General features: G+C 43.2%; 1 protein-coding gene across 3 annotated transcripts in view; it reads left to right on the top strand.

The window, feature by feature from the left end:
• apba1a (amyloid beta (A4) precursor protein-binding, family A, member 1a) overlaps positions 1–23,885 on the top strand; it is a 154,155-nt gene that overhangs the window by 67,617 nt on the left and 62,653 nt on the right. For all 3 annotated transcript variants that reach the window (XM_079688565.1, XM_079688564.1, XM_079688566.1), the window contains exon 3: positions 43–1,645. In XM_079688565.1, the coding sequence (XP_079544691.1) occupies positions 143–1,645 (1,503 nt within the window). In that variant the 5' untranslated portion in view covers positions 43–142. The remainder of the gene's footprint in view (positions 1–42; positions 1,646–23,885) is intronic.

Genomic DNA, 23,885 nt, shown 5'->3' with positions numbered 1-23,885 from the left:
GTCCCCTTCTGTTTACCCACCTGTTTTGTCTACCTATCTCAGGCTCTTCCCAGAAGCCTTTACTTTGACCTCCAGACTCTCCTGCTGATGAGGGACTGAACCCTCTCACTGACACAGCTCCACGGACCAGGACCAGACAGCCATGAACCCCCAGGAGACGGAGCTCGGCCAGGAGGTTATGGAGGAGGCCGACGCCCCCCCCCACCACCACCACAACAACCACAACAGCCGGTCCCGTAACCACAGCAACCAGGAAAAACGCTACAGGCGCGTTGAGGCCCCTGCAGGAGGAGGTGCTGGGAGCAAAGTGAGGGGGCCTCAGCAGCACAGGGGGCCACAGGAGGAGACAGAGGAGCCTCCACAGCCCCAGCCCATCCCCCGACCCGCAGTGACACGATACCGCAGACAGGGGGACAGCGAGGCCCGGGTCAGAGCCCAGCAGCAGAGGCACCGGCAGAGGCAGCAGAGGGAGGCGGAGCGAACGCAGCACCTGGCCCAGCATGAGAAGCAGCGGCGCGCCCAGAGGAGCCAGGAGGACGAGCGGGAGCGAGACGATTCAGCGCTGGCCCGCTCAGCCAGCACCGAGAGCAACTTCCACACCCACACAGACCGGGCCGAGGGCGACGACGGCCTGCTGGTGATGTCTCTGGAGCCGGAGGGGCAGGCAGAGGCCGAGGACGACGCCGGGAACTACGAGGTCCAGCTGATGCCTGAGGCGGAGGGGTACATTGAGAGTGCCGAGGCTGAGAAGCAACATATCCATCCTCACTACCCCCCTCAGCCACCTGAACCCCTACCCGAGGTCGAAAGCCATCAGAGACAGGGCGAAGCCGAGGAAATGCTGCACGCCGGCTACTCCAACTACGTCTACACCCAGCCCCTCAGCCCCTCCGGTGGGAGGGGCGACGTGTCGGACGGTCAGAGCCTGGAGAGTTTGGACGCTGCTCTCGGGGACGAAGCCTACTCCGAGCCATATGACATATACTCACTCTCAGAGCATGTTTACGAGGAGATCTGCGATACTCCCACATCAGTTTCATCTGCTGCGGACGGGGCTGAGGACACAGAGTCGCTCCGGCAGAGGCGTGCCGGCTTCAAACTGTTCGAGGGTCGGGCGGCAGGGGGAGACTACCATCAGCAGGAAGCGGTGGGCTCCCGTCTGCGGCACTACGACGAGCGCTCGGACGGCGAGTCAGACAGCCCGGAGAAGGAGGCCGAGTTCGCCCCGTACCCGCGCGCCGACAGCTGCGACCAGGACGAGGACATCGACACCATCGTGGCTGAGGTGAAAGAAAGCCTGAGCTCTCAGAGTCTCCATCGTGCTCTTGAAGACACCATACATGAAGAAAATGAGCTACTGGAAGGAGAGGAAAAAGCCCAAGATGAGTCTCAGATCGACTCTGACAAAAACCACCAAGCTGCCAACACAGGGACAGAGGAGCCGGTTGCAGTGAGGAACAGCCAAGACAAGAGGGACGCCATCTCCCTGGCAATCAAGGACATTAAGGAGGCAATAGAGGAGGTGAAGACCAGGACCGTGAGATCCCCGTACACTCCTGACGAGCCCAAGGAGCCCATTTGGGTCATGAGGCAGGACCTGAGCCCCACTGCAGAGTGCGACCTGCAGCCGTCACTGGGGGGGGAAGTGAGTAGAGCAGCTTCGGCTATCATGATCAAGTTGTACTGTTCTGGTGTGCCGGTCCACTGTTAGCAAATTAATGTATTGGTTACCTTCACATATTTTGAAGAGGCATAGATTCTTCCCTTTCTTTTAGTTTTTTTTTGTAGGTTCATATACATGTAAATGGTCCCACACACTCCCCCCCGTCTGAGAGGCCTCCATTGGACTCCTTTGTTTATTTCTGTAACATAGTGACATCGCTATGTACCACTCACGCTTCTATTGGCTAGCGCCATGACACAGTGTAAGTTATAAGAGGCGGGTCATCTCTAGGCAGTTGACCAATCACAACAGAGCCAGCCAGCTAACCAATCAGAGCAGACTGGGCTCTGGTTTCAGACAGAGGGTGAAAAGAGGTGCTGCAGCACAGGCAGGATGAGAAGAATAAAGAGCTTTTTGAACATTAAAGCACAGAGACATGTCACAGTGGAGACACTACATACTGATATGAAGCTGAACATGAGGGACACAATGTATCTCATGTTGCTCAGTGTGTATGCAGAAACACAGAGGGCAGCACATTGTCATTACATAGAATCATGTTGCAGGCTGCAGTGCAAACAATACCAGTGACATTGTCCATTTCAAGCTTTTCCATTTTCAACCTACATTTGATTTTAAAGCTATCTACACAGCAGTTCTGTAGCTGAACAGAACCTTTGTCGAGGAACCTCTTGCATTTTATTTCAGACTCCATGTTAAGTGGTTTGAGTAACTATGTGAGCAGTTCCTGAAGAGTGGTGCACTGATAACGTATTGTTGTAGGCCGACCCTGAAGTAAGCATTGCAAGGGCTCCATCAACACAAAACTGTGGTATATTTCTATTGGATTTCGGAATAATGCAGACAATTGGATCTTTAGCAAACATATTTGTGATACTTTAACATTTTCAGTAAATGCTACTTTGTACTTCTGCATTTAGAAGGGAAAAAATGTAATATTACTCCTCTACATGTATTTAACAGCTTTAGCTACTTTTAACAAAATGTATCTCTAAAACATTAAACTACACTAACTCTTTAAGTTATAAAGGAGTCAAATATATTTAAATATTTTACAAAAGTCAATCAGAACTTTGTTTCTCTACAATAGAAAAATGCTACTTGATGCAACAGTATTATCTAGAAATGTCACCTATATAAATATCATTATATACAAACATAAAGGCAATTTTCCTGCACAATAATTACTTTGTATACTTTAAGTAAAGAAAATGTGATAATAGTTTTGTACTATTACTCAAGTAGGATTTTGAATGGAGGACTTTGACAATAATGTATTGGTACTTTTACTTTTACTCAAGTAAAGCACTTTTTTCACCACTGCAGTTGACACATTGAAATGAGGACACAATATTTTTCATTGCTGGGAACAAATCTGACAGGGTATGCAGCTTACCACTAGAGGAGCGTAAGAAGGTATGTTCTTAAAGGTCCCATGTCATTTCTACTGATCATAATTCCATTGTTGAGGAGGTCTACTAGAAGTGTGCATCCAGACCCGGTGAGGACACTATCTATACTGACTCAGCAATCACTGTAAGTTATATTCTTGTTTAAATAGACTTCTCTGTTTTATTTATTCTACTCTGTATAATTGTTCTGTAGTTATTGTAGCTAAAACGGCGATTTCTGAGAGATTTTAAATCTCAGATCTGCTCAACTCAACCTGTAACACAGGTGTCAGTGGGTCACGCGCCTCAACCCTGCATTAAAATAGGCGGAACACTTTGCTGTCGCCCACCAGCTGAAGAGAGTTAACTAATTAGAGGGGCGTGCCCCCACAGCTGTGAGAGCTCAGCAATGAGGTGTCCATCTTAGGTGGCTCTTTCCTGGACCGTCAGCGTCAGCCAGACGAAGACTGACAAAGACATTGGAGTCCTGTTGGAGTCACGAGGGAGGCAAAGAGGAGGCAAATCCTACTTTGATTGCGCTAAGTATCGCTGGTGTTTTCTTTTGTTTTATTCAATTCTCTTTGGTTATCTAGCCCCTCATGCTATAATTATGTGTATTTTCTCCATTCCTGTTCATGTGTCCTCTCGCAATTATCACTGGCCCCATGTATCTCCTAATCAATATAACCGGCCTGCTCTCGTCTATCCCACATGCTCCACTGAGATCCAACATCTCGTTTCAGGTGGCCTGTGGAACTGCCAGTCAGCTGTTCCTAAGGCTGACTTCATCTCTGGCTACGCTTCCCTGCAGTCTCTGGATTTCCTTGCTCTCACGGAGACCTTGATCACTCCATCCAACACATCCACCCCAGCAGCTCTCTCCACAGCATATTCCTTCTCCCATACACCCAGACCCTCTGGCAGAGGAGGTGGCACTCGTCTCCTGCTCTCTCCCAACTGAAGCTTTTCCCTCTTCAAGCTACCTAACTTCACTCCTTCCACCTTTGAATTCCATGCCGTCACAGTAACCCATCCTATACAATTAACCATTTTTGTTCTCTACCGTCCACCAGGCGCCTTGGGGGACTTCTTGGAGGAATTAGATAATCTCCTCTCACACATCCCTGAAACTGGCCCTCCCGCTGTACTTCTCGGAGACTTCAACCTCCAGACAGGGAAGATAGACGAACTAACATCTCTTTTAACCGCCTTGGCTTTTTCACTCTCTCCATCCCCACCAACTCATAACACTGGCAATGTCCTTGATCTCATATTCTCAAGGAACTGCACTACTTCTAACCTCTCTGTAAACCCGCTCCACACATCCGATCACTTCTTCATTTCATTCTCTCTACCCCTTTCCAAACATAACAAACTAATCTCTTCTAATTCTGCACCTGTCCGCCGTAACCTCCGTTCCCTCTCCCCCTCTACCTTTGCCTCATCGGTGCTCTCACCCCTCCCTTCCTCTGACTCGTTCCAACTCCTGCCTCCAAACTTTGCTGCGGAAACTCTCCTCTCTACTCTCTCATCCTCTCTGGACTCTCTCTGTCCTCTCACATCTCGGCAGGCTCGTCAGTCCCCTCCTGCTCCCTGGCTAAATGATGCACTGTGTGCTAATAGAACCATCCTTAGGGCAGCAGAGCGGAAATGGTGGAAATCCAAACACCATGACGACCTCCTAACCTATCAGGCTCTCCTCTCCTCTTTCTCTGCTTCCATCTCTCAGTCAAAAAGCACTTTCTTTCAAGATAAGATCCAATCTTCCTATTCCAATCCCCAAAAACTATTTTCTATCTTTTCCACCCTCTTGGAACCTCCCAAAGACCCTCCCCCCTCCTCCCTTCTGTCAAGCGACTTTATTAACCACTTTGAAAAAAAGGTTGATGATATTCGCTCTTCTTTTTCTGACTCACCTTTACTCACCGCTGGGTCACCAGACCCACCTTTCACTCACACACTGACCTCCTTCTCCCCTCTCTCTCCAAGTGAGGTTCTTACCCTCATTACCTCTGCCCGTCCTACCACCTGTCCTCTGGACCCTATCCCCTCAAACCTCCTTCAGACTATCGCTCCTGATATTCTACCGTTTCTCACCCATTTCATAAACACTTCTCTAACTTCTGGTCACTTTCCAAACAATCTCAAGGAGGCAAGAGTAAACCCTCTCCTAAAGAAACCCACTCTCAACCCATCTGATGTTATAAACTACAGGCCTGTTTCTCTCCTCCCGTTCCTGTCTAAAACACTTGAACGCGCTGTCTTTAAACAACTCTCCTGTTATCTCCATCAGAACAGCCTTCTGGATCCGCAGCATCCCTCTCCTCTGTCATCATCCTTCTGGACCTGTCTGCTGCATTCAACACGGTGAACCATCAGATCCTCCTTCGCACTCTCCAAGAACTTGGAATTTCAGGCACTGCACTTTCCCTCCTCACCTTATACCTCAAAGACCGCACCTACAGGGTAACTTGGAGAGGGTCCGAGTCCGACCCTTGTGAATTAACTACAGGGGTCCCTCAGGGCTCTGTTCTTGGTCCCCTCCTCTTCTCCTTGTACACAAACTCGCTCGGGTCTGTCATTAGCCCGCATGTTTTTTCATACCACTGCTACGCTGACGACACCCAACTAATTCTGTCCTTTCCCCGCTCAGAGACCCAGGTCGTCGCACGCATCTCTGCTTGCCTAGCAGACATCTCTCAGTGGATGTCTGCTCATCACCTCAAGCTCAACCTTGACAAGACTGAACTGCTTTTCCTTCCGGGAAAAGATTGTCCCACTCTTGAACTAACAATCAACATCGGCACCTCTGTTGTTTCCCCGACTCAGACTGCAAGGAATCTGGGTGTGATCCTAGATAACAAACTGTCCTTCACTGCAAACATTGCTGCTACAACCCGCTGCTGCAGATACACGCTTTACAACATCAGGAGGATACGTCCCCAGCTGACCCAGAAAGCAACGCAGGTTCTGGTCCAGGCTCTCGTCATCTCACGCCAAGAATACTGCAACTCCCTCCTGGCTGGTCTGCCTGCATGTGCCATCCGACCTCTGCAGCTCATCTAGAATGCAGCGGCTCGTCTGGTCTTCAACCTTTCAAAATTCTCCCACACCACTCCGCTCCTCCGCTCCCTTCACTGGCTTCCGGTAACTGCTAGAATCCACTTCAAGACACTGGTACTTGCGTACCATGCTGTGAATGGATCTGGCCCTGCCTACATCCAGGACATGGTTAAACCGTACACCCCAGCACGTGCACTCCGCTCTGCATCGACCAAACAGCTCGCTGCACCCGCACTGCGAGGGGGACCCAAGTTCCCATCAGCAAAAACACGTGGGTTTGCTATCCTGGCTCCAAAATGATGGAATGAGCTCCCCATTGAAATCAGGACAGCAGATAGCTTGCACATCTTCCGGCGCAGACTGAAAACTCATCTCTTTTGACTCCACTTCGAGCGATAGAATTACTAACAAAGCACTTATATACTAATAAAGGACTGGCTTATCTAAAACCAGTTGAGTAGCACTTGAAATGTATGTATGTATGTATGAGGAAATGAAGAGACCAGGAGGGTCAGAGCAGGAGGAAGAGGAGGAGATGAAGAGACCAGGAGGGTCAGAGCAGGAGGAAGCCAGGAGGAGATGAAGAGACCAGGAGGGTCAGAGCAGGAGGAAGCCAGGAGGAGGTGAAGAGACAAGGAGGGTCAGAGCAGGAGGAAGAGGAGGAGATGAAGAGACGAGGAGGGTCAGAGCAGGAGGAAGAGGAGGAGATGAAGAGACCAGGAGGGTCAGAGCAGGAGGGAGCCAGGAGGAGATGAAGAGACAAGGAGGGTCAGAGCAGGAGGAAGAGGAGCAGATGTAGAGACCAGGAGGGTCAGATCAGGAGGAAGAGGAGGAGATGAAGAGACCAGGAGGCTCAGAGCAGGAGGAAGAGGAGGAGATGAAGACATTAGTGAAGAAGAAGAAATGTATGAGGGATAAAGATGAAGTGTCAGAAAGAGGGCCAGAGGCAGGGATCAGGAGGCAGAGGAGACTCCAGCTGGACCACATGGCATGTTTTTGTTCTCCTTGCATCCATCACAGCAGCTCAATCTAGCGGCTCTTAGTATTGAGAAATATGTATTGAAATGTGTTGCTGCACAGGTCACCTTTAGCTCTCTTAAGAGATGGGTGATGTCATTTGTGTACTTCATTATAACTAAGTACTTTTACTGTACTAACAGTAAACAGAATTCTAGGGTACCATGAGTATGTTCTGCTGTTTTATACTATATGTTAGATTGTTTGTCTGAACACATTGTTTATCTTGTGCATTAAGGACACTTGTGTTAGGGCATGATTTAACAATAAATAGGTTACACAGTATAAAATACCACGTACTGTCCGCCCTCCCATGCCACCCTGGCATGACCTCTTTCCCCCCCTTTGATACCCCATGTAAAATGTTCTAGAACCACCACTGATAGGGAGTATTTGTATTTGGCTTTCTGATCAGTCATGGTGCTGAATCCAACCTCCAGATGATTTATTCAGTAAGGGGAGAGAGAACAGAAAACAGCATGACCAGTTCAATAATTCAGACAGGATCCAATAACACAATGACATGACACACACACACACACACACACACACACACATCTCATCTGCTCCTTTATTTCACAGGCTTCTGATACTTACCATTTATGACATTAACGTTTATCAAATTTGTGTTTTTATTAATAAAATACTTAGTAAGTAAGTTCAGGTAAAGGGAATATTCCTGTGCACCTCACTTTTAAAATAAATGTCCCAGGTGTCTCACTTGCAGAGGAACATTTTTCTATCCAAAGCTTTCCACGCATGACAAAATACTGTCCCTCTGTGGAGTGCTTCAAAAAGAGAGATCTTTTGGCTACCGCTCAATAACTGTTATTCCATATAAACACACACACACACACACACACACACACACACACACACACACACACACACACACACACACACAGGGAGATCGAAATGCTGTTTCTCACAATCCCGAGGAATACAAAAAAATGTTTTAAATTATATACATTACATACATACATACACCTGTACACCCATATATATATATATATATATATATATATATATATATATATATATATATATATATATACAGGACTGTCTCAGAAAATTAGAATATTGTGATAAAGTTCTTTATTTTCTGTAATGCAATTAAAAAAACAAAAATGTCATACATTCTGGATTCATTACAAATCAACTGAAATATTGCAAGCCTTTTATTATTTTAATATTGCTGATTATGGCATACAGCTTAAGAAAACTCAAATATCCTATCTCTAAATATTAGAATATCATGAAAAAGTATACTAGTAGGGTGTTCAACGAATCACTTGAATCGTCTAATTAACTCGAAACACCTGCAAGGGTTTCCTGAGCCTTGAAAAACACTGGTTCAGTAAACTAAATCACAAGTATGGGGAAGACTGCTGATCTGACTGCTGTCCAGAGGACCGTCATTGACACCCTCCATCAGGAGGGTAAGACACAAAAAGAAATTTCTCAAAGAGCAAGCTGTTCACAGAGTGCAGTTTCAAAGCACATCCACAAAAAGTCTGTTGGAAGGGGGAAATGTGGCAGGAAACGCTGCACAACCAAGAGAGATGACCGCAGCCTTAACAGCATTGTGAAGAAGAGTTGCTTCCAGAATTTGGGGGAGCTTCAAAGACAGTGGACTGAAGCTGGAGTCCAGGTATCAAAAGTCACTGTTCACAGACGTGTCCGGGAAATGGGCTACAATAGCCGTATTCCCATGGTCAAGCCACTTCTGAACTCAAGACAACGGAAGAGGCGTCTGACTTGGGCTAAGGAAAAGAAGCACTGGACAGTTGCACAGTGGTCCAAAGTCCTCTTTTCAGACGAAAGCAAGTTTTGTATTTCATTTGGAAGTCAAGGCGCCAGAGTCTGGAGAAAGGCTGGAGAGGAGCAAAATCCAAGTTGCTTGAAATCCAGTGTGAAGTTCCCACAGTCAGCGATGGTTTGGGGAGCCATGTCAGCTGCTGGTGTTGGTCCACTGTGTTTCATCAAGCCCAGAGTAAATGCAGCTGTGTACCAAGAGATTTTAGAGCACTACATGCTTCCGTCTGCTGAAAAGCTCTATGGAGATGAGGAATTCATTTTCCAGCATGATCTGGCACCTGCCCACAGTGCCAAAACCACCAGTAACTGGTGTACTGACCATGGCATTACTGTCCTCGATTGGCCTGCAAATTCCCCTGACCTGAACCCCATAGAGAATATGTGGGGTATTGTGAAGAAGAAGCTGAAAGACACCAGACCCAACAATGCTAATGAGCTAAAGGCCGCTATTGAAGCATCCTGGGCATCCATAACACCTCAGCAATGCCACAGGCTGATTGCCTCCATGCCACGCCGCATTGATGCAGTAATCCGTGCAAAAGGATTCCCAACCAAGTACTGAGTGCATTAATGGACATTTTCAAATGTTTGATTGTGTTTTGCTGTTATAAATCTTTTTTTTTTTACTTGGTCTGAGGAACTATTCTAATTTTTTGAGATAGGATTTTTGAGTTTTCTTAAGCTGTATGCCATAATCAGCAATATTAAAATAATAAAAGGCTTGCAATATTTCAGTTGATTTGTAATGAATCCAGAATGTATGACATTTTTGTTTTTTTAATTGCATTACAGAAAATAAAGAACTTTATCACAATATTCTAATTTTCTGAGACAGTCCTGTATATATATATATACACACACATCTATAATCAAACATAGACACATACAAATACACACATTAAGAGGCATAAATAAAAGGCACAACAGTCAATATATAAAAAAAGATTATATTATATTCACACATTCCTTTTTCTTTTGACATATGTGTTATTTAATTGGTGTGTTTAGTATATTTTGTTCTTAAAGTTTGCCATCATGATTGAATTTGAGCTAATGTTTGTGATTTGTAACTTTATTTAGGTATAAGCCTGTTTGATTTATGCCTCTTCCTGCACCATTTATCATTTGTTTTACTTTATGTTTGTGTATTTTTAAACTGTGCAAAACAATACAATATGATATTATGACAATATGATATGGTATTCCAATAAAATTCAGAAGAAGGTGAAAAAAACAGACAGACAGACAGACAGACACACGCACAAACACACACACACACACACACACACACACACAGACAGACAGACAGACAGACGGACCGACACACACAGACACACAGACAGGCAGACAGACAGACAGACACACACACACAGATAGACAGACAGACAGACACACACTCACACACACACATACACACACATACACAGACAGACAGGTGAATCCTGATACCTGTGTGTCACCTGAGCAGCTGCACACTGTGGTGTTGTGTTGAAGTGCACAGTGCTCTCTGGTTCAACTGGACGCTTGTTGGGCTGCAGCAGGACTCTTCTATCTACTGAGAGCTATGGAGAACTTTTGGATATATCAAGTAGAAAAGCTTGAGGAGGAACAGGCCAAGCAGGAGCAGACTGAGCACCCTGCTGGAGACGAGGTGTGTTTTTGAAGAGTTTGGGATGGATTGTCCGTTGGCTTGATGAAGTGATGGTTATCTAGACTAGAGCAGATCGTCTGCAGAAGGTTCTGATGTGTTACTGTATAAGAGCATACTACAGAAGCTGAACGTTGTGTCCGTTTGTAATGTTTCCAACTTGTCATTGTTTATATTCTGAGCTGAGGTGAATGATTTCAGTGAAATAATACCTCACTGTCATTAAAGAAAAGGTTCTGCTTTGAGAATTTATCTCCAGCAAAAGTACAAAACAGAAAAAAAACCTCCTCCACGTGATGAAATGGAAGTAGTGTCCGTGACGTCACCCATAGCATTCTGCAGAGTTGCCGAGAAGCCCTTAGTAGGCGGAGTCGGCCACTAACGTCTCGACAGTGACGTCAGAGTAACTCCCGCCTGCTCCAAATAAGGGCAAAGAGGCGGAGCCGAGGCGGTACCTGCTGCCATGGCTGCCACCGAGCTGGAAGTTGGTTATGGCTAGAAAGGATCCGTCTAGTGTAAATATGACGTCACGTTCTCGTTGTAACTCTCGTTGTAATCGGAGCGGCTCGGAAACACATCTACAGCAGTAACATGATGCAACATACACATTAATGCAGCAGCAATATTAATAGAGAAACATCAGACATAATAGTAAAATACTGCAAGGGAACATTTTATTGCTTTTAAAATTATTATTTAAAATTATTTATTTTATAGAGTTTTACACAAGACGGATCCTTTCTAGCCATAACCCTGGAATTTCCAGAGCTAGCTCAGGCTAAGAAGCTAAGCTAAAGGAAACCTTTATACAAAAATACATTAAAAGTTATATGTTAGGTGTGTAGGGTTACTGACTGCTTTAACAAGCAAAACATAGAACTTAAATTAGTGATGCAATACTGAAATGTAAAAATGTGACGGTCAAAAAACATAGGTGTTTTAATGCCATATTCACTTAATAAAGCATGAACAACTTTTACAAATATTTCTGTCTGTGTTGGTAAATCTACGTTGCACATTTCCTGCTGAAATAAATTTATACCAAGTTACTGCGTGGCACTTTGTTTTTGATAAAACAGTGTAGTTCCACTATATACAGTATACGTTACATTGTAGTATGGGCGTAATTTCCACTGGGGACAGGGGGGACATGTCCCCCCCACTTTTCAAAATCCTGTTTGTGTCCCCCCCACTTTTCAAATGTGTTTATTGTTATTTTTTTACTCAAGCGCTCATCGTTACGGAGGAGCGTCTGTGTGTGTGTGGCACGAGCGCTTAGATTGTAAACTTTAGTCCAAGTTATCTCAGTGGGTCTCAAACGGTTTGGTCATCTATGTAAACAAATATTTCCATCTATTTTTTCTTTTTAAAGACTGATTTTAAATGCCATTTTCTTAATGTCTTTCATTTTTTGTAAAGCACTTTGAATTGCCTTGTGTTGAAAAGTGCTATATAAATTAACTTGCCTTGCCTTGCCTTGCCTTGCCTTGCCTTGCCTTGCATTGCCTATTTAATATAGTTGTTCAAAAATAAGTTAAGAAATCATTCCATTGTCCAGTAAAAAAAAAAAAAAACACAGTTTAAAAGGGGAGTGATTAGTCAAATATGCATAAATAAAAATAAAGAATGCAGACTAGGTAAGATAGGAGAGAGGAGTATATCAAATATTGTTATTGGTTGTGAGCATATTCTAATTGTTTTTGGAATATTGAAATATATACAGTTCTGTTTCATATGAATGTTCCGAGCTGTATCCATAAATCTCTTAATTTGTGCACCAGATTGATGCCTTTTATCTTCAATTTAAAGAAACAAATCTTCCCGGGGTGCATGCCCCCGGACCCCCCTAGAGGGTGTGAGGTCATCACAAATAAAACAGGTTCACATGGAAAGGACACTAGATAAGTTTCTGCACTCATTATATACACTACACATTTTTCTTGGATTCTTTAACAGCATAGTCCCTATATATATTTGTAGAAAGGCAGGAAATAGAATTAAATCGAGAACAATGTTTCATTGTGGAGGACCCCCTGTTTTGTGTCCCCCCCACTTCTCAAACCAAAGTTACACCCTTGCATTGTAGTGCCGAGAGAAGGGAATCAGAGTCGGTGCATCGAAGGTGCAAAGTTGGCTTTATTGAACAGCAGAAAAACACATGTTGTCCGGTTGCAGTCCGGGAAGAGAAGGGAAGAAGAGAAAGGAGGGTACACAGGAGGTGCAGCTAATACTACAGCGGGCTGCAGGCGAACCAAGTCCGCGTTTCACTGCATTCCTTGATCTCCAGTTATAACGCCGGACTCCGGAGCTAACGGAGCCGCAGGGGGATAGCTCCGGCGGCGGACTCCGGTGGCCGACTCCGGTGGCCACCACTGGGATAATTGGGTCCCCTTTTAACATTTGCTCCCGTTTAGCATTATGGGCATGCCCGGCGCCGTGGGAGGGCCGGGCCCTCCGATTTGACATTCCTGCCCTCCCCCAATAAACACGTTTTTTTATTATTTATAAAAATTAAAAATATATATATTTTATTTTTTTAATTATAAATAAACTGTGAACTTTTATGCTACGATGTATGTGATGTCAGATACTGTAGTAACTAAAACAAATAAATGCATGTGTCTGTTCTGATTTGTGATTCGTCCACATTTAGACCAATCACAGCGTCACACTCTGCCGCCTATTCTGGATTTGTTTATTGTGCATTCTGTAGACTCCCATTGCTGTTTGAATTACAAAATGGACATCAGAAATTGGCTTAAAAGGTCAAAGGATTTATTAAAACGAAATAGCGATTCAAGAACTGCAGCCGATGGTGCTGCTGGCGACCCGGCACCTGCCGTTGCAGCAGCACGCCTTAATGTCACAAGCTTGACCTCGGCAAACCCTGGGGCTGAGTTAGCGAGCCCTGACTCATCAAGGCGGCCGCCACCAACGCTGTCCTCCGAGGCACAGCTCCTTGTGCCATCACCACCTGCGTTGCACACCCTATACCACACCCGCCAGCATCCTCCTCCTCCTCCTCCTCCGTGTCGGTGCCTCCACGACAGACGCTACCTTGCAGCACATCAACAGGTACTATTGGGCCAGCAACCGCTCAAAGACCAACAGCCCCAGGTGATCTTTGGGTTAATAAACCCAACCAGTTGAAACTGGATCGTTATCCAGGGAGATTATTTTCAGGAAAGAAGCTCACTTTTGCCACTGCATGGTACAACAACAGACCATGGCTTGAATATTCGTTAAAAACAGACGCAGCCTTTTGTTTCCCCTGTAGACAAAGTAAATACGTCTTCATCTGATGCGGCTTTTACTGTCAAAGGTTTTTGCGACTGGAAACACGCATTACAGACTGATAAAGGACTGATAAGGCATGCCGCATCAAAAGAACACATTTCATGTGAGAGTTTGTGGAGAGAGAGACAGATACGCGAGGAAACAAATAAGGAAATGAGTACTTTGGTGCAGATCAGCTGGCACGGAACCGTTATTACGTGTCAGCTGTCGTTGATATTATAGCTTTTTTAGCTGTCAACCAACTCTGAGGTGACCACGAGTCACTCCACAGCATGTCCGAGTCAGGCAGTGGGCACTTCCTATCGCTGTTTGAGTATACGCTGCACAAAGATGCAGAGTTGGCCAAAATAATGTTCTAAGTTAGCTCGGCTGAGCGAAAGGATGCACCTTCAGTGCATAGGAAAATAAACCACGGGCTAAACAGTTAATCGTCTCTACTATTTATTTCCGAGTGCAACTATGAGGAAACTGCCACCCTCAACCAGTGTGCCTTGCTCGTGATTTACCAGTGTTTGTGCTGCCACGCACACAATGTTTCAAAAGTGGTTTCTATGGATTTGCGATAAGTGTGCGTCTTTACGCAATGCTGTTGGCCTTACTGTTTGATATATATTGTGCCGCAGGCCCGCAGCACATGACGGTTTTGTGTGCCCTCCCATGAAAATCATATGTCCTCCCTTTAGATTTGTTCTGGCGCCGGGTCTGATTATGGGCGTTATAGCCATAGACTATACAAATCTTACCCAAGGCTGAATCATAAACTAAACTGTATATATATATATCAAGTACAGTAACTACAACTAGCTAACGTTGTAGCATAGCATTGTGTTCCAATTAACATAAAAATGACTTTTGCAAAGTTTTGAGGAATTCCATTGAGATTTAGGGGTGCCACCTAAGACATGAACTTTTGTGAAATTTCGAAAAATTTGCAATTTTTAGTCTAATTGCCAAAAGATTGACCTGGAAATGTTGAGTACAGTGAACTTTTATACAGTAACATGTTCTATAGGGTTATCAAAGTAAAAGTTGTTTCTTTGCCCTTTGGGCAACTTGGGCATTTCTCAGATTCTCCATTCATTTGTCCTATAGACAAAATTAATGGAGATCAATGGGACATGTTCACGTTACCCTGAGTTTTGTGCAGCAGTGATGGATGTCGGACACACATATAAAGTTTAATTGACTTTATTGTTAAACACAAGGGGCGATACTGACACACTTAAAAGAACAAACCCTAACTAAACTTCAAACTTAATTGCTCAGTCTGTGCAAGAGTCCGCTCCACTGAGCAACATCACCAGGGAGAAAGAGAGAGGAAATGGAACCTGAACTCTCTCAGACGTGTGAACAAGGTAACCTCTGGCGACCGTGATGTCTCCACCTTCAGGTCTGTAAAAACCTGGTTCAGGAGGGCCTCACCAATGTGGTGCCGGCACCCAGACCAAAGCAGTGGTCGGCCCAGTGAGAGCTGTATGGCAATGCAGGCTGAGATGGCCGGTGTTTGACGCAATGGTGTCAAATGCCATGTTGACAACCTGGTCAGCGCAGCATTAGTCCTGCAGCAACTTGCATGTCAACCGGGCAATGATCACTCCACATGCCTCATTGGTCTGCTTCTTATACGCCGGGACACCAAGCAGTTTCAGCCGCTCTGCATCTCCAACCACCACTGTATGACGCTCCTCCCCTTCACCTTGAGCTGCAGCTTTTTGTCCAATACACCAAATGTGGCCACTGTCAGTCTTCATGCTGGCCAAGAAAGCTATGTCTTCTGGGTTATCAATCAGCTTTTCAACATTTGGAGGCCACAGCGGAAATGTGGCATCAAGTCTGTACTCCATTTTTTCCAATTGTTTCGCTGTAGTCTCACTGGAGCGCTTGGCCTGGGAGATTTTCCGCAGCTTGTTGTTAGCATTGACTAAGTCTACCATCTTGTGGCAGGCACGCTTGTCGCTCACCATTGGGATGTTGGCTTTCTTGTAAAATGGCCGCACCTGCTCCAGGACACCCTTGGTTGCCTCGAACTGCGACAACGCTCCGTTTGCACCAGGTTTCTTGGCAAGCGTGCAGCGTAAGATCTGACGACCAGTTGGCAGTTTGGCGCCGGTGATGATGCCATCCTCACTGGTGATGCTGGGGCCAGACCAAAGACCAGGCTGCGACTGCTAGTCTGGTAGGGAACAGTTGGCAGCAACTTAGGAGAGCTGGATTCTGGGGTGGGTTGTGTTGTGCAGTGCCTGGGAATGAAAAGGAAACAAGCTCAAGGATAGTGTTTAAAATCATATCTTAGCATACTTGATATCACTCAATTATGATAAACCATGCTGTATTTTAGCTGTACATCGTCCAACTTCATCATTACAATGATAACTTACTCTTACATCACTACCAGAGTAGCTAGCTGTGCTTGCAAATATACCTATGTTTAAAATGTTAATTTAATACAAGGATAGAGTTTAAAATCATGTCTTGGCATACTTAATATCACTCAATTATGATAGACCATGCTTGCATAAGCCTCAAATTTTAGCTGTACATAGTCTAACTTCAACATAACTTACCGTTACTACCAGAGTAGGTAGCTGTGCTCGCAAATATACTTGTATTTAAAATGTTAATTTCCTGTAACAACTACAATGCTACTCTCAATAAACATGAGACATCAATACTCTGAATATGACATTGTCCAGTCTAGAATAGCTGCTACTGTTGATGTTAAGCTTAATAGCTTAGCTAACAAAGATAGCTAACTGTGGTTAGCAAACTATTGCTAGCTAACGTTAGCTAGATGTAATGAGCACCAAATACCTATAAATATGACTTAAGTATACAAAGACACAACTCCAGATATGACAGTAATATGTAATAATACATACCCAACACAAAAACAGAAAGATCACCTCATTTTTCTTGAACTGCAGTCTTTTTTACCTCAGATCTCCATGGTGCCCATTGAGCACTGTTTACCACTTTATCCAACAAAAACAGATGTGTGGTGGCACCCCTAAACCATCATGTATTGGAAAAATATTTTGCCTGGGTTGTTTCTACATATATTGGAACACTTTCAGCACCCAGCCATATCAAAATTCAAGAATTGTGTTTTTTGATGCACCCGTACCTGTCCATCAAAGTGACCACGCCCTAATTTATGCAAAAACGTTAAGACCTAATATAAATAAAAGGGTCGCGTTATAAAACAATTCACTCACCAATTCATAATAATGAAGATAGAATCTAACTATATCCCGAATAATTTGTATTGCATCCAGACTCATAATTGGGTCTACACCAGTAGGCCAAAGGTCTGAGCTGGGCTGCATAGAAGTTTTCCCAAAGATTTGGTAAAGCCATTCCTCTTTACTTTTAGGCAACTGAAGTGTTGTAAATCGTATTCTTGTTTTTGTACCATTCCAATCAAATCTAGAAATCATCCTGTCCCAGGTTATGAATTTGTTTTGGGGAACATCAATTGGAAGAGACTGAAAAAAACACAGCAGCCTAGTTAGGATATTCATTTTTAACCGTTTGTATTCTGGCACTGAAGTCTAAAGGGAGGGTGGACCACCTTTCTACATATTTTCAGATATTGTCATCAATTTTGTTATAATTGGCTTCAAACAGGTTGGAAAATGTTTTGGTTATAGTTAGACCAAGATAGGTCATTGTTTTGGAATTCCATTTTAAGTTATATGCATGTCTAATTTGTTGGGATGGGGAATAATGAAATTAGAGAATTTACATTTTTGTTACGTTCACTTTATACCCTGAATAGTAACCATATTTGTCGAGTAGGTTCATCAGGTTTGGGAAACATACATCTGGTTGCTATAAAAAACAGTATAAAGAAAAACTATAACATCATCCGCAAAAAGCCCAATGATATGATCTTCCCCCCCTATATTGACACCCTGCAGATCTTCACTCTGCCTTATTGCTTGCGCCAATGGTTCAACAAATAAAGCAAAGAGAGTATGAGAGAGACAGCAACCCTGTCTAGAGCCTCTCTCCGGCTGAATCCTATTGGACAGACTCCCATTTACTTTGATCCTAGCCGTAGGTTCATGATAAATAGTCTTAACACCGAATTGCATTTTCATTTAAACCAAACCTCCTTAGTACTTCATATAAAAAAGACCAACTGACACTGTCAAATGCTTTTTCTGCATCCAGACTAACCAGAACCATACTTGTGCCCTTTTTATTCAAGGTGGTTTTTTTTGGGCAAAAAAACACCTTGCTCGGTACCGTTGGGGGGGTACCCGAGCAGCACCCTGCCAAGGCAGTAAACCTAGCGGAAACACTGAATGGCATTAAAACGAGAAAAAACGCGGCTGAATCGGTTAATCCATAGGTTGATAATGTTTCTGTTTAATAATTGTTTTTAATTTATAATCCATAATTACATTTTTATGTAAAAATCGGAGAGTAAAAGTTAGCTGCTAATGGTAGCCACCAGAGTTATCGCAGCTTCCATTTTTGGCTATGCGTCAGTCTCACACACACACATTACCAAATAAGGAGTATGTGGGAGTTCCCCTCGATTCCACTGGTTCTGACGGTTAGAAAGAGATGTCAATCAGCAAAATCGAGCAAGGGGGGCCAGAGATATATGCCAAATCCACCCAAATGACCCCAGAAGTGTTTTTTTTTGTGCTAAATCTCTCTCACTTGTTTTGAATCAATCTTGATACAGGGTACTTATAATATGTTGTAGTTTGGATTCCTAAAGCTTTTAGTCTACCATCCCATCATTCAAGGGTGTTTTTCACTATAAGTAATTGTTTTTTTTTGGACGGACACAATAATTTACAGATGTAGCACTTAATTTCAGACAGTTTGAAACGCGAGGGCCGTGATTGGTACGTGATCTGCCCTCGCTCAAGGGAAAACCTCCAGCTTGACTTGAGACCGCCCCCGTGATAAATAAATGTAATTATAATGAAGCCAGCTGCAATGGATCATTGATCCACCAGGGGGTGCAGTGGGGTTCCACACTGGAGCTCATGTGAAATAAAGTCAGATACTGTACAGTACGCTGGATGTACAGCGGAACTTAATGTTGTTTAGTCTAACAAAACGAACGGGAGGAAATGCAGCCCGGCTCTCGATTTTTAATCCTAATTTAATCATCATCTTCACCATGATCATTTATGTTTATGTTTGCCGAATTGACATGAAATCACTGAGAAATATGAATATACTGTATTCAACTTCATTAAAACGTTATTAACGTGCCTAAACTCAGTAATTATACGATCATGTTCTGATAATGATGACGCAATAGCCCCGCCTCTCCCCACCTCTGTTGCTCACCCCCGCGTCAAAGTAAACTGCACACTGAATTCAGATTATTTATCTTTCTCTCGATATGGACATAAACGCGAGTGAAGTCTAATCTGACAGGACGGAGACACGCAGCTCTGCTCACCTGCAGCTCCTCCCGCTGTGATGCAGCGGGGAACGGAGTAAAACACAAACTTCAGTCAGATCATCGCCCTTAGCTATTTTAATTACCTCTCGAACTAAACTAGTTATAAATATGTTTATTTTTACTGTTGGCCAGGTCACTCATTACTGGATCAGCTGCTGCATGAGACAGAAAATGACGCTGTCCGAAGAGAGGGAGGAAAAAGAGAGGCTCCGTGTATTTTATTATTATATAGAGTCGTTATTCATTTGTTTTAAAGCTCAATAAATAACAAAGAAGACCTTTGACCGGCACTTTTTATAATTTTGTCCGGAAGATTTAAACTTTAATACACGTTGACCTCTGCCCCATGGATGTATAATAGAGAACCGCAGTGACGCGTCGTAAAACCCGGAAGTAATTTAGCATTTTTAGCACTTCCGGTTCCTTCCTCAAAAAGCAATGCATTTTTTCCATAGGGTTTTGGAAAATAGCTCGAAATAAGGTCTGTGGTTGACACAAATTTAAGAGATAAATCACGTTTTGTTCTACGACATTAAATACATCAGCAGTGACCCCACTGGGGATTTTTGAAGAGTTTACGTGTCTGAAAAACGATGGTTGTTACCGAATGGCTGAATAGGACTACAGAAATTGTCGAGGCCGTTGTACGTCATTACGCCGAACACGTAAACACTCCCGCTAAGTTTGTTTTCCCCTGTGTTCTGCTTGAAAGCAAGTACCTGCCTATCTTTAGTATCTGTATATCTATATCTGACCATTAGAATCTGTATTTTTGAAAATGTAGTTTTTAACACCGTAGTTTTACAAATTATAGAATAATTAATTACCAGTGTTTTCCAATTTTACTCGGCAGTTCGTTTCGTTAGCTAACGTTAGCTAAAGCTAGCGCTACTAGTTAGCTACGCAATGGTTTGTTGCTTTGCTCCGGGTTGCAGCCACAGGTCTTCGCATGAAACGTGCTTGTTCTATCGTTTCCCGGCCAATGTTTTCCAAAGGAAAGTCTGGATTCGTACCATGAGGTAAGCTGACGTTACATTTTTGTCCATGTCACGGTGAAATGTAAATAAGGGGTAGTGACTGTATCGCCGTTTTAGAGATGGCGCTGCTGAAAAGAACGCAACATAAGTAAAGATAATGAATACATCCGATTAAAACCTGTGTGGCTTATATGATAAGTCTAATTAGCACAAGCAGCATAACGTTTCACCATGTAACTAAAGATTGTAGTCAGGGAAATCAGTTTGACATATTGAACTAATAACAAATCACCTCTGGCTTGCAGAGAACTCTCTGCTCCATAGCTTCTCTTGGACGTAAAATCACATGTACATTTTACATTTATATTCAATTTAATATTCCATCCCTCACATACTTTTGTATATATAGTAACTTATATTTAGTTTTTCTTGTTATGCTGCTGCAACACAAACATTTCCCAAATTGGGATCAATACAGTAATATCTTATCTTAATAAATTAAGAAATATAACTATTATAATTAGTGTAGCAGCTGACACCTATTTTCAATATGGATTAATCTACCATTTATTTCTTTAGTTCAATTTTCATCTATAAAAATGTCAAAATAGGGAAAATGTTCACGAGACTTATCAAAGTGCAAGGTTATATCTTTAGATGTTTTGTTTTAGCCTATGTACTGTATGTCTTAATGCTCTTACAGTATATGTGACGGTGTGACTTCCATGAAATTATATTTTATATCTTCCCAACAGACGAGCTGACAGAAAACCTAACACTCTAACAACCACAACATTGCAAAGGCGAGTAAATGTAAATTAAAAACAATTCACAATTTTTTTATTTCTTCTTCCTTGCAGTGAGTTGAGGCTGACCTTGCACTTGGTGCCAGTAAGGATGTTCCTCACGCAGGCTGAATGTTTCTCCTTCCTTACTGACACAGAAGCCCTTGATTTGCAATGCTTCACTAATTATCATTTCCCTGGCTCCGTAGGGACACTTTACCTCCAGCACAGCGGAAGACCCTACCAGACCATCTGGAGATGCCCCCAACAATCCTGATTGGGAGAGCCACAAATCTGACTCATGGACCTGCATCTGAGTTGCAGTGGTGAATGCCCTGACTCCCTCACATTCATTCATAGTCCCCCACTGTACAGACAAAACACCATCAAGGGCCTGTTGTTGCCCTAGCACCCTGGCAATAAAGGAAGCAGTCACACGCTTTGACCTCAGGACAGCTCCAAAGTTGCTGGCAGTCAACCTTCCTTTCCTGAACAAATGCTAGTTTGGGTTGGTTCGCTGACCAGTGGTAGCCACCTGAATTGCCCTCTGTTGCTCTTCAGACAATGCCATGCTTGCCACAATTGCCTCAGGTCCCTGATGCCCAACAGATTTGATAATTTCAGGAACAGTAAGTGTTTCCAAGCTGTAGTGTTCCTCTTCTGGCTCGGGGGAGAGAAGCCAAGAAATTCCTGAAAACCTGCCCCCGAGTCTGTCCCTCAGCCAGTCACGATCTTCGGAGGTGGGCTCTCTTGTCAGCGGGTTAAATTAGTTATTGGTTTCAACATTCACATTAAAACAGTTACTAAATCAGCTTACTATCACCTAAAGAACATATCTAGGATTAAAAGACTAATGTCACAGCAGGATTTGGAAAAACGTGTCCATGCTTTTATCTTCAGTAGACTGGACTACTGCAATGGTGTCTTCACAGGTCTCACTAAATAATCTATTAGAAAGCTGCAGCTGATTCAGAACACCGCTGCTCGAGTCCTCACTAACACTAAGAAAGTGGATCACATCGCTCCAGTTCTGAAGTTTTTACACTGGCTTCCTTTGTGTCAAAGAATAGATTTCAAAATACTGCTGCTGTTTATAAAGCACTGAATGGTTTAGGACCAAAATGCATTTCTGACCTGCTAAATTATGAATTATCCAGATCTCTCAGGTCTTCAGGGACTGGTCAGCTTTCTGTCCCCAGAGTCAGAACTAAACATGGTAAAGCAGCGTACAGTTATTATGCTCCAAATATCTGGAACAAACTCCCAGAAACCTGCAGGTCCGCTGCAACTCTTACTACTTTTAAATCCAGGCTGAAGACTTTTCTTTTCTTCGCTGCTTTTAATTGAACTATTCATATCTTAGACTGCACTGTAACTTTTATCCATGTATTTTTTCTTTTAATGTTTATTTTATTAGCTTTTCTTTTTAATGACTGATTTTAAATGCCATTTTCTTAATGTCTTTCATTTTTTGTAAAGCACTTTGAATTGCCTTGTGTTGAAAAGTGCTATATAAATAAACTTGCCTTGCCTAATAAAGATTTCATGTGACACATACAATTGATTTGTTGATGGGAATTAATGTGAATAAATTAACTCTAGGTTAACGGTACTCTTGCTATCACTACTCACCGACACTATAAACCTTGTCCCTCATGCTAGCCCTGACAACACCGGTAAGCACACCTTCATCTAGGCTGCACTGTAACGTGTCCTGACTTGTAGTGGTTCTCTCCTCTATCTACATTCTTCTTGTCATCTTTGTAAAACGATATCAGACTGGTAATTGACACAGCCATGACTTCTACTGTAGTTAAATTCAGTGTGGCTAAAATGAAAAGCTTTGTTAAAATATGCAAGCACGCGAAATTCAAATTCAGCTTTATTGTCAAATATTCTACATGTGTTATACATCCAGAAATATCGAAATATCCTTTCCCACAGTGTGAAATGTATACATAAAACAAAACAAAAAGGGCCAAGATAAACGTGGTATACATAAAAAAAAACGGGCCTAGATAATCGGGGTATACAGTTCAAAATGTCAATATATTTAAAGTGTTCAAAGTGCAGTTTCAGTGCAAGTCAGTTGAAATGATCTTAAGTTGGCATGACGTTGAAGTTGTGCGACCCTGCTGCTGTACTGGCTTGTAGTTCGTTTATAGCATAACGTTAGCATTTCGCTTTTGGCGACTAGATTTATGATTCAAAAATTATAAAAGTAGGGTTGACATGTGGAGATTATCCGGCTGAACAAAACGTGATCCCTCTCTTAAATGTGTGTCAACCACAGACCTTATTTCGAGCTATTTTCCAAAATCCTATGGAGAATTTGCATTGGTTTTTCGCAAAGGAACCGGAAGAAGTTTACTTCCGGGTTTTACGACGCGTCACTGCGGTTCTCTATAGAGAGGCGAAGTCACGCCCATCTACTTCCGGTCCATGGGACCCCGGAAGCGAAAGATTATACATTGAATTCAATGGAGAGAGAAAACGTATCTTTTGATCCCGTTTGAATTTTGCCACGAACTACACATATGATGTTTGTCAATCTTAAACAATCATTTCCATGTCAAAAAAGTCACATTTTGTCGTAAAACTGTTGAAATATAAGACTATGAAAAATACGCGACAACAAAGACTACAAATCCCAAATCCCATTCTGGGTCGCGTACTGTATGTGATGTCACAGGCGATAATGCTCCAAGTGGTTGCGACTCGTAATTAAAGCGAAGAAGAAGATTTCATAACTGATTTATTCCCTCCAA

The sequence above is a fragment of the Notothenia rossii genome (assembly GCF_949606895.1).
Source record: "Notothenia rossii genome assembly, chromosome: 6".
NCBI classification, from domain to species: Eukaryota; Metazoa; Chordata; class Actinopteri; order Perciformes; family Nototheniidae; genus Notothenia; species Notothenia rossii.
The sequence above is the reverse complement of the archived record's forward strand: the minus strand, read 5'-3'. Positions and strand labels throughout refer to the sequence as shown.